The 12164-nt window shown below is 35.2% G+C and overlaps 1 protein-coding gene across 1 annotated transcript in view; it reads left to right on the top strand.

The window, feature by feature from the left end:
- Positions 1-3912: 3912 nt before the first annotated feature.
- Positions 3913-12164, top strand: part of sycp1 (synaptonemal complex protein 1) — a 28053-nt gene continuing 19801 nt past the window's right edge. The window contains exons 1-10 of the mRNA XM_069190305.1: positions 3913-3934; positions 4652-4789; positions 6830-6914; positions 7586-7626; positions 7827-7991; positions 8211-8278; positions 9051-9124; positions 9917-9975; positions 10063-10129; positions 11881-11954. Of these exons, the coding sequence (XP_069046406.1) occupies positions 4673-4789; positions 6830-6914; positions 7586-7626; positions 7827-7991; positions 8211-8278; positions 9051-9124; positions 9917-9975; positions 10063-10129; positions 11881-11954 (750 nt within the window). The 5' untranslated portion in view covers positions 3913-3934; positions 4652-4672. The remainder of the gene's footprint in view (positions 3935-4651; positions 4790-6829; positions 6915-7585; positions 7627-7826; positions 7992-8210; positions 8279-9050; positions 9125-9916; positions 9976-10062; positions 10130-11880; positions 11955-12164) is intronic.

The following is a 12164-nucleotide window of genomic DNA, read 5'->3' as shown; positions in this document are numbered from 1 at the left end:
GCTGTGGCTGAAAGTGCACACGGGCTGCCAGGTTCCTGTCCAGAGGCGCTCTTCCAGTTCATGGTCATGCAGGTAGGAGTCAAGGTCGAAAAGAACAAACGAAACCCTGTCCAAAACATGAGGGGAAATCCGTGAGAGTAGGTTGAGCAAGCCAGAGTCCATACCAACTCTGTGCAAGTTGTACATATTACACATTGAAGTTATTCAAGCATATGGGGAGATCCAGTAGCAGGCTAGGAATAAAAAACAAGCACTAGAGAGGGAACACAGGTAGCAAACAGGGAACCAGGAATAGAGGAACACAGGAACTAGAGAACAAAGCAAGGAGCAAATTCTTCACTAGAAGACTTCACTAGAGCAGACTTTGTGCCAGCGTGCCGAGTGCAGTCTGACCTGACCTTATGTAGCCTGCACCACGAAAGGCTGAGGTGCTCATAATAGCACAGAGGCCTTTTGTTTGATTATGATGTAACAGACAAATGAGTTCTGGATCCCGAGATGAAGTTAAACAGATGAGTTTTATTGTATGCAAGGAACAATAAAACAGAAGTATTGTTCAAAGTGCCAGTACAAAACTTCCAGTTTATATAGCCCTTTTCTGCTGCTTCTGACGTAGTTCATTACTATAGCAATGGGGGGAGGCCACGGTGTTCCGACAGTTCACAGACTTTGGCCAAATGGTCAGTGTTAGGTTTCCTTCCTTGAGAAGGGGGGCATCTGGAATCCTTATCCCCCTTTCCTGCCATAACTCTAAGCCTGGAATGTCTGGTATCACAAGAAGTCCAGTCCTTGTGCACAAAGGAATCAGTAACCCGGTCTTCACATCTTCACATCACATCTTTCTTCAATTATGTGTCTTTTATAACCAGCGTTGACAGAAGAGTGAAGGTGTGGCTGTTTACCATGGTAATGTTAGCCTACCCCACAGCTCTGGAGTCAGGTGCTGACATGACAAACACCTAATGTGACCAATTACCACAGTCCTTCTTTGTTTTGGGTGACCATTTTAGTGGCTTTTTATCTGTATAGTAGAAACACACTGACTGAAAAATAAATCCAAGGCCCGTAAGTCCAGTCCTGGAGGAATACATTCTGTAAATCAACAGCAGCTGCAGACCTAAATCTGTTCAATTGATCCAGCTAATTCAACATATGTTTTAAATAATTTAACTGGAATGAAAAACTGAACTTGATTTGGTAACCCTTGTTTTAGATGAAGGACTGAATTAAGGTTTATTAAACCTGGGAAGCAAGTAATTTTAGATACAAAATAGTCAGTTAAGAAGAGTAGTATAGAAGTGTGTCAAAGGCTTGACTAATGTCAAAGCTATTGGCCTTATCGAAACAATTGTCACTTTTAAGTTTTGTATTTCACTGTAAATGAACAAAAACTGTTTTTCATTTGTGATATTATTTGTGTGGCCTGTAGGCTGCTTGTGGCTCTCATATTCTTAAATGTATCACGTCACTCATTTTCTAACCTCTTTATCCAATAGAGGGTTGTGGGGAGTCAGAGCCCAATCTAGCAAGCAACAGGGAAAAGACAGGAGGCTGTACATCATAGACAGGACTGTGGAAAGAAACCAATGCCAATATGGGGAGAACATACAAACTCCACACAGAAAGCACCTCAGGAATCAAACCTTGGGCCCCAGCACTGCAAGGCAGCAATGCTAACTACTGCTCCACCATGCTATCCTTAATGTGTTACTTCATGTTAATATTGTAAATAACATGTTTATTTGAAGATCACCTTCTTGGCAATTCATTTCAAAGTGTTTTTATCATGTATGTATTTATAGATAAATAATTAATAGGTATTTTTTTTTCTGTCAATCCAACCAATTTCTAATTGCTTTATCCAGTTCTGGGTTGCAGGAGAGCATCCTATCCCAGCAGGCAATAGGTGCAAGGACATGTACACTGCAGACATGATGCTAGTCCATCCCAGTGCACACACAGACACAGACTCGCACACATTCACACCAGGGTCAGTTTTCCCAAGAGATAATAGACCTACAAGTATGTTTTTAGTCTATGGGAGGAAACCGGATCACCAAGAGGAAACCCAAACAAAAATGGGGAGAACATATAAACTCCACATAGTCAGCACCCCCGTTTCCAAAATTGAACCCAGGGTCCCAGTGCTGTTTAAGGACAGATGTGCTAGAGGGCTGCATTTTGAGAACCATTCGAAGCGAAAGCAGACCTGCAGCTATTGTATCTTGACTGTTTGTGTCTCTTTTACCCAACTCTATAAAATATTGGTGTGGGGAATGGGACGGAACGAGGAAGGGCTGGAGCGCCCTTAAGAGGAGGAGTAACGATCGTGACATTAGGGGTTCTATACTAAAAACGCAGCTGTGTTAAGCAACTATTTTCCTGAGAGTTACTGAGTTTATTTACCCAGTGTAAAAAACACATTGTAACTCTCTCTTACATGCTTCACCATACAGGTGAAGACAGCAATAAATTAAAGGTAACTAGTGCAAAATACAGTGCAAGGACAATATATTCAAGATATGGTCTCAGAAAACAATCAAACCTGGGTTATAAATAAGATTTATAAGTTTAATATTTTTATTTTTATTTTTTAGGGTTGTGCCAGCTGTTTCAAAGCAGTTTGTTTTAATTCCTTTTTTAAATTGATGGAGTAAAATAAAAAAAAAAAACACCTGTCTGGTGGGGATCAGATCTCAATCCCTGTGCTGTTCTGCTGTAGCTGGAATTAACAAACATGCCTGCTGGTGAGCTTAGTTTCACTTCTAATTTCCAAAGCAAAGTCTGTTATGCTAGCAGATAGGACTGTCAGCCAAGAGAGCTGCGTTTCTTTGCTTTTTTGCTTCCTTGTTTGAACTAGCACAAAACTACTTCTGTAGGCATCTTCCATGCAAAACTGGATTCAAATTTTCAAAACGTGTGTAAATAATGGCTGCATAGATATTTGTCCACATAAACTTAAAAGTGACATAGCTGATACGCGGAATAGTAGTTTTATCTTGGGGACAATGCAATTTAAATGTGTAAAAATTGTTTTTCCTCATTTTTTCTCTTCCCAGTTACAAATCACCATAACTACCGCAATTATTTTTATCAGTCTTTCTATCCTGACTATACTAGGGGTAGGCAACTCTCACACTCTGGTGCCAGGTTCCAGGCAGGAGTGTTTAGAGGCACCGTTTGATCAGCACCTTTTGATTAAAACCTGCAAACTACACCTGATCTCGCTTTATATCCACATTGTATCAAATATTTTAACAATGTCAGCCTGTGGATTCTTCAGATTCAACTTTGATGGATGAACCAGATGATGACATCAGTGGGAATTGCATTAACAAAAGTGAACATTAGAAAGCACTTCTTGACACAAAGTGTATATGGGAATCCGAACCAAAATGCCCAGCCCTGTTGCTGAACAGCTAAATAAGGCTCTCAGATCCTTTACCTTCTGAGAAACCGCATAAACTAGATGGTCTGAATGACATCCCTCTCGTTTGTGACCGTTCCATTCTGTTACTTTTGTCGTTAAAATACTTTGACAATGTCAGTTGGAAGGGAAGGGGCAATTCACTAAACATTTTTCAAAACAAAAGAGCATAATTATTACACGTTCAATGTAATTCTACTACATTTCCATGCTTGATTCTTCCATTTCCAGGTGTGCAGTTTAGTAATCTTGGCAAAGGATTTGTACACACCCACAGTAATTTCTGATATTATTGTAAAATGGTAAAACAATAGCAAAAATAAATAGTAAATAAAAGTAAGTATAGTGAACGTCAATCAACGCAGAGGTAGTCCGCAACATAAAAATTACAAATTAAAAACGCATTTGACGCTATCAGGTGCTCTTTCAGCAGGTTCTCAGCTGCGTGGCGCGCGCTCGCCGAGTGCACGCAGCCGGATTTGAAATCTGGCAGTTATTCTCGCGCAGGTGGGTAGGCGCAGTACCGAGACCTGCAGAAACAGGTGTACTATTAAGTAAAATTTAACCTTTTAAAATTTATATTTTGATAATTAAGTATATACACAGGTAATAGATCTTTCAGAGATGTTTGATATTTTATATCTTATTTCCGACTTCAAAAACGTTTATTTCGTAGTGCGTGTACTCGCAATTAAGAGTCGGGCGCTACACACAACCCAGCAATTTATTTTTTTTGTTTTCTGAATACGAAGAAAAACTAAATTTATTATCACTACTTAAAAGTGTTTACTTTATTTCTTTCTGTTATTATTAGCAATATGCCAGTAAGCTATGTGTACAGTATATACGTTAGGAAAATATGTGTATAGGGAGCAAGTTGTATATTTGAGATTTCAGGTTTTTGCAGCGTAGTTAAAAATACTGTCAATACTGAGACGACATAATGTGTTAATCACGGTTTCAGTGACATGTTTTTGTGGTTAAGCAACATATTGTAATTTTACTTGGCGAATTAGACGAGCTATTTACTAATAAAAATAAACAAAAGGGCACAGTGTATACAATTAAAAAACGATATTTTAAAACTGGCAATAAATAAAAATAGCTAAATGCATATAACGTCTATGCATATAATAGATTAAAAGACTATATTTAATAAAATTAACTACAAAGACTATCATCCTTGTTACTCTTATATTGGTCACTATGTTTCTGATGTCGCAGGTCTGGTATTTTGAAGACAACATGGAGAAAGCAAGACCATTCAATTTTAAGCTGTATGTACCCCCCAAAACAAGCTCGGGGCCTGTATTCACAGTAAAACCTCAGGAAAATACTGAAAGCAGGAGTGGTTTTATGCAGGTACAGTAGGTGTCATATTTTGCTTGACAGTTGTTCTGATTCGAGAATGTAAAATGAATATACCTCTGTTCCCTGTTGATTTATTTGCTTTCATTTTTATTCTAGGTTAAATAGGAATCTCTGATTTTTCATTTCTCTTCAGATACTTTTTTCCTTAGGTTTCCAGTGGCCAGGAAAGCTGATGTGTTCTCAATCAGGTTTTATGTTTATCGATTGATATTTACAGTTTTGCACTTTCGTGTGGTGCAGGCAGGTTTCATGAGAAGACAAGTGACTGGGTGGTGCTCTTTTTGTTTGTTTTCGTAGATCTGTGAGTTTGTTTAACATAGCCAGTTTGCTGCTTGTATCAATATTATTTGTCCTAATATGGAAAACAAAAAACAATTAGGTTTTTACCTGCCTTTGTCTGCTCTTTCAACAATGTTAGCAATCTTAACTCCAAGGAGACAGCACACTCTTGTTGACATGGAGTCCTGAATGCATATCTCACAGAGCTCCCACAAATGCTTTGTGTTTTTGGTGTCACTGGCACCAATTGAAGTTACTGTGTCTATTGTTTAGACTTCACCAGCTTTAAGTCTCTAATTGTACTGTATGTTAGCAGGACTTAGGGTAGAGCAGAGTGGTGATACGTTATTAGATGAGAGAACTGGACAGAATGCTCTATTTCACTTTTGACAACCTGACAGTCAGAGACAGCACCAGTTTTACTGCGCTGTTGCTTTAATGATTCAGGATGCAAATCGCCATGAACATGGGCTTTGTTATTTCCTCTATATTATGCTTACTCAGTTCCTCCAGCTCCAATAACAATACATTGACTTTTTCCAAGGAGGAGTGAGATTTTTTGGGATTGGTTGCAGATACAGTTTAGTTACACATAATCCACATAATGTCGAACAAGTCACAAATTACAGGCTTGAGGACAGTTTTAGATTTGTTGCAGTTTGGTCTTAATTTTCAGGGTACTTACAGTGTGCTGCTAATGTGGCAATTCCTGTGCTAATTGAGGTGTAACTGAAATTGCCTTAACAACGAAAAAAATGCAAAAGAAAAAGAACATATTTAAAGTTTAGAAAGAAACAGCCTTACTTGAAGCTTTTTCTAATTCAGACTCGGTCGCCAGCAATAGATTTCAAACCCATTGGGTATATAATGCAAACTAAAAAGCAGCCCTCCTACGTATACACCTCCTGTGTTGCCTATAGTACACCCTAGTACAGAGTGAGACCCCTTTCCATCATGCACTGTGCTGTGGCTGTGCCATGGGTCATCTTTCCATACCTGATATTGTGGCATTCATGGCAATGTGCAAAAAAAACAACATAAGAGGGCTGTAAAATTTAATTGTTGATATTATTATTGTTGTTGTTGTTGTTTATAATCCTTACACTTTTAAAGTGCTTTTATAGACACTCCACTCAAAGCACTTTACAGGCAATGTGGAATCACCTCCACCACAACCCATGTGTAGCACCCACTTGTGTGATGCGATGTCAACCAAAGTGCACGAGTACACTCATCACACACCAACTATTAGTGGGGAGGAGAGCCGAGTAAAGAAGGCAGTTTATAGATGGGATTAGAAGGCCATGACTGGTAAAGGCCAGGGGGAAATTTGGCCAGAACACAGACGTTGAGATCTATACATTCTTCAAGAAACACCCTGGGATTTTTAATGACCACAAAGAGTCAGGACCTAAGTTTCACATCTCATCCAAATGATGGTGCCTTTTTTTCCAGGATAGTGTCCCATTCACTAAACTGGGTCATTAGGATCCCAGTAGAACTCTACTGGCCCCACTAACTACTCTTCCAGCAGCAATCTTCCCAGGTGGTCTCCCATCCAGGTACTGGCCAGGACCTGCTTAGCTTCATTGAGTAGCCAATTGTGAGTTGCACAGTGATACAGCTGCTGACTATATTTAAACATATGCCTCTAAGATGATAGGTATTGTTATGGTTGTTTATCATTTCATTTATATTTTCTGTAAATATAGATAAAATATATTTTTTAGTGTTCCTTTCTATATTTTTCAGGCTCTGAATACACTCTTTGACAATGAGTCAAATTTCTCAGTGCCAAAGTCTGGCATTGCAATGGCTTCTAAGCCTATTAAGCCAGGTAATGTGAGGGGAAATAGAAAGATATCATTATTCATCTTACCATATTATGTTTATTATTCCTTCTGACAAAAATTGGCATTTTAGTTGAAAACAAACGTTCTGTTTTGTTTTGGTAGTAGTGATTCCATTTTTTATTGTTTTTGTACTGTAATACACTTATAGTATTCATTATAATGTTATTCCATGAACTAAAACACCGCATGTTAATGATATTTAGAAATATGAAATTGAAAAAAATATTAAATATAAATTTTAAGAATAAATAAAGTTCTAAAAAATAAAACATAACTGAAATGAAAGGACAGTTTCTAGTTGTCTTACAAAGTACTGTACATGATTCCTAGAGTTCCTTATTTTAGTCTGGTTTCTGCTTCTAATTCTGTAATCAATATCCATAAACTGTGTCAAGTATTATGTGTATTTAGTATTTAACATAGTCAAACCTTTAGTTTAAAGATTTGTTGAGGGTAAACAGGAGATTTATTTTCCAAAACAATATCTATAATTTAGTTTTTTCATGAGTGATTAATATAAAATAATATATGCCTCATAGATCTGCACATATTAAAATTAATGTTTGAAAGAAACAGGAAGATTAAACTGATTATAATCATCAAATGTTTGATTTTTTATCTGTTTTTTAATTTAAATGTCATGTTTATTTTTAAGATGCAGCAAAAGAGATAGCTATAATTCCAACTCAAGAAGAGGTAATTGAGAAACGATTTGCTTGTGATTCATTTATGTGATTTATTTTTTCATTTTTTCAAAAGTATTCTTCTCAAACTACAGTATATTATAAAGTAGGTGGTCAGTTTTATTTAATAAATATTTAAATTTGTGATAAAACTTAGCACATGTGCTCATGTTTTTCATTCGATGGGTGATTAAGTTTAATTTCTTTCCACAGAAAAGTGAGAAAATCAATCAGCTCTATTCCAAGCTGTATCAGGAGGCTGAGAAGATAAAATGCTGGAAAACTAACATGGACTCTGAAATCCAAAAAAAAGACAAAAAACTCCAGGAGAACAAAAAAACAATTGAGAACCAACGCAAAGCCATTCAGGAATTACAGGTTAAGAATAATTATTATTTTTGAGCTTTTGAAATTATAGACATGTACTGTATAGTGCAATACAGCTAATTTCTTAAATACACCACAGACTTAAGGCACATAAAACACCTTTATACATGTATAAAATAATGCTACTGAATAATATTGTATTTTGACTGTTTATCATTGATCGTTTTGGGCATTGTTTGTTTTTATGACAAAAAATGTTTGTTTTGTCAGTTTGAAAATGAGAGTCTTAGTATGAAACTGGAAGAAGAAATGAATGAAAATAAAGATCTAAGGAACAAGTAAGTTACTTTTGAATTTTAAATGAAAATCCAAAATCCATTGATGGTCATTTTGTATTGTTACATACATCGTTTTTACACTGTTGTATTCATATATAAACAATTTTCTGGGCAAATGCCAATTTTGCTTGTCCAGCTACTGTAGCCCGAAAATGAGTAACGTACTGTACTCAGTGATTACAACAGTCTGTTGTTATTCTATTGTCTGGCTGTTGTAATTACTATATTTTATATTATACGTAGTATTTACGTTCAACAGTCCGTGGTTGTTCATTTACAACACAAAAATGTAAAACTAAATTTAAAACTGAGGAAACTAAACTCCATACAGTACTTCTCTCTAATACACTTTGAGCAAGTGTTTTATGGTTACTTGGTTTTCCCTTCCTGCCCTATGTGGGGTAATAGTACAGACATTATAATACTTATTATTTTGGGAAGAAATGGGCAATCATAGGAACTTGAACTGCTTGAGACGAAATTAAAGTGACATGAATTATTGTGATAATTCAGTATCTGCCAATAACATCTAATATTTATGTCTAGACTAAAAAATATTTCATTAAGCTTTCAGAGCACAAAGTTTACAACAATGGGCCACCCAAAGTATAATTTCAGGTCATAATTTGTATCACAAGACAATGGCAAATTTTGGAAGCTAAATTGTTACATATATGTGTATTTTGTTTTTTATCTTATTGATAACACAAGCTACTATTTGTGTTTTTTTAGAAACATATTATTTTACAAAATGTGTATTTATTTCTTATAGAAACATTGCAATAAAAAATCTGTGCAAAATGTTAAAGGAAACATTTGAAAGAACAGGGGAAAAAATGAATACATGTAAGTAAACCATAAATATAAATCGTATAGAAAATATGTTTTATATACTGTAAATTAAAAGAAATATATATTTTTAGAAAATAATTGTAGATATTGTTTAATTGTTTTGATTGTTATACATTTCAGTAATTGTTGCATAGCTATTATATTACCTAATTAGTGAGAGAGTTGATTCAGCAGAAGTGATCGGGTAATTTAATGTTGAATGTCAAGCCTAGTAAAAATCAAGAAAGCAAAACATATAAAGGAATTAATACGCTGCTCTTATTAAAGAGAATGTCTTCATGCTATAAGAATGTTAACTAAACATTTCAGGTAAACTTTCCAGCAGAGGAAGAAAGTCTGCTTTAATGATGAATCCAGGTTTTGTGTAGATGACCTTGATAAATGTCAGCAAGTGATGCACTTTTCGGTAGAGTACAATAATTGTTGTGTACATCAGTGTAATCAATGGGAAGGTCCATGCTTCACCATAAGCCCCACTGAATATTTGTAGGATGAACTGGGATAATGCCTGGCATCTACTGATCAAAGATCAGGTTCTGTGAAACCTGAAAGGGACAAAATCCTACAAAAAGACTTCTACAATGTTTAGGAAAGCCTTTGCCAAACATGGCAGTTTAAATTTCATTGACTTAAATTAACAGTAAATGCACACATTGCTAGCCTGAAAAATACATGAGTGGATCACATGTTAATTAACATTTTTGTCATCAACATACTTAATCAGCATAATTAATTTACTTAGCTCATGTATGTTTGCTAAAAGGAACAAATATATTTTAATTACAGATGAATCTGAAAGAAAAGAAACTCATCATCTTGCTGTACAAAATAATGAAAGGATTCAAGTAAGTTTCAAATGAATTTTTCATAGTTAAGGAACATATCACACATAATATTTTAACTTAATAATGTATTTTTGTGTTGAATTTTAGAGAATGATTGTGGCATTTGAAAACCTTCAGAGGCAAGCTGAAGCTGAAAGAAATGAGATGCTAAAATGTGAGTGTTATGGAGTAGATTCTGTAATAAGGTATACGGTGACAATTGAAAATAACATAGAAAAGGAGTTAATTGGGATTTCTTCATTGTAAGTTAAAAGTTTGTCTTTCAGTTTTCATCTCCACAGACAGATCCTAAGGCTGCTGCATAGGCCCATGGGTCCTGGCTAAAAACATCTGCTATTCAAAATAGAATGCTACTGACCTCTTTTATTAAATTATAATACGAGCCATGTAATGAAATGCTAAGGGCAATAAAGTCTTCCTTCTAATACAATTTTATACTATCACCTTCAGACTTCCAATATATAATTAAAAGTAAATTAAATTGGAGAATGTTAGTCTTGAAATTAACAAAATGTTTTTTGTTTTACAATTTAAATTTGTGGAAATGTGCATTTTTTTATTAGAAAGCTAAAATCACAAGATTACTGTCATGTCAGGAAAAAGATTATGTATACATTTGAAATGAATGCAAAATCTTGTGTTAGGAAATTCTACGTGTATCCCTAGATCAGGGATGTCCAACCCTGGAGAGCCCAAAACCAGTAGTTTTTATTGGTCACCTGCTACTAAAGATTGTGAACACCTGCAAATTGCTGAATTAAGCAAATGTATTACACAAGAATGCTGGGACTTGAGGGCTGATATTCATTAAAGCTTTGGTCCTAAATGACCCAATCAAAATTACCTTCTACTGTAACTGATCACAATTAACTTATTCCAAGTCCTTAGAAATGTATTTTATGCTGGACTGGGTCTCTCCTTGTATCAGGATTAGGCACTACTGCCCTAATCCTGATGCAGCATTATTGAACATAATGATAAAAATACAGATTTAGCTTTTTTGACATTCCTTTTGGTGACATGAATACCAAGTGGTTTCATTTTAGTTTGTTGTTTGTATCACTATGGTCTCAAAAATAATACTGATACAAATTGAAACTTACTTTTATGCAATCTGCAGTCATTCAGTGATGGTTGTTACCTTACTTTCTTTCATCAATCAAGGAGAGAAATTTGCTTTGCAGGCAGGTAATAGACAAAACACAATATACTGTATAGTGCATTTAACAGAACATGAGAATATAAGATAATACATATATGATGAGAAAAACAAACAATACTATCAACTGTCCTCAATAAACAGATTAACAGCAGTGGAAATAAAAGATAGGTTCTATTGTATTTGAACAAAGGTAGTCTAAGCTGATGCCCAATGGAAGGAGCTTAAATTCCCTGTGCAGGGGATGGTCGTGACAGTAAATGTTTCTATTGGACTCCTGCACTGTTTGTTTGGCATAGATGTCTGATAGCTGTAGCTCTTATAATTTAATAGCGCAGTGAATGTTAAGACAGATTCAGTGAAAGTTCTAAAGAATAAAGCCATTATTGTAGTAAACACATCAAACAGCTGGGTTTTCTCGCAAAGATTAATCACTATTGGATCTTCTTACATATGGCATCCATGCTCTCCTCAAAGTTAGTTTGTAATCAATAATAGTGTCAAGATGTTTGTTTTTGCTGACATTTTCAATTTCTTACTCCTCAGTGACTTGGTTTTGCAGCTCTTGGTTGCTTTCTATAATCAATGATCATGTCTTTTCTTTTTTCAACATTATGTTGAAGAGAGTTTGAGTAACCCCATTTGCAATGGGAAATTATTATATATCTTATCATGAAAATAAGATCCATTAATGTAACAAAAAAGATTTTATACTATATTTACCAAATAATAAATTATATTTTCAGCAAAAGAAGGAATGCAACAATTTGAAGAAGCTAGACAGGAGTTTCAGAAAGAGCTTATGAAAAAGCAAGAAGAGGTTAGTGGCTACAGTGGTTTCTGTCAATACATTTCTCTAAATGTGCATTGTAATTATGCTTACTCAATCAAGTAATTTTCACATGAACCTTCTTAATAATATGCAATTATGTTAATTAACTATCCAGGGTTTTATCTGTATGTGCCTGTCCCTTTGATCTGAATTTGTTATTCAGATTGTTTGCAAGTGGTGATCTCAAGATCCCTATTC

Source organism: Lepisosteus oculatus, chromosome 5 (assembly GCF_040954835.1).
Source record: "Lepisosteus oculatus isolate fLepOcu1 chromosome 5, fLepOcu1.hap2, whole genome shotgun sequence".
NCBI classification, from domain to species: domain Eukaryota; kingdom Metazoa; phylum Chordata; class Actinopteri; order Semionotiformes; family Lepisosteidae; genus Lepisosteus; species Lepisosteus oculatus.
The sequence above is the reverse complement of the archived record's forward strand: the minus strand, read 5'-3'. Positions and strand labels throughout refer to the sequence as shown.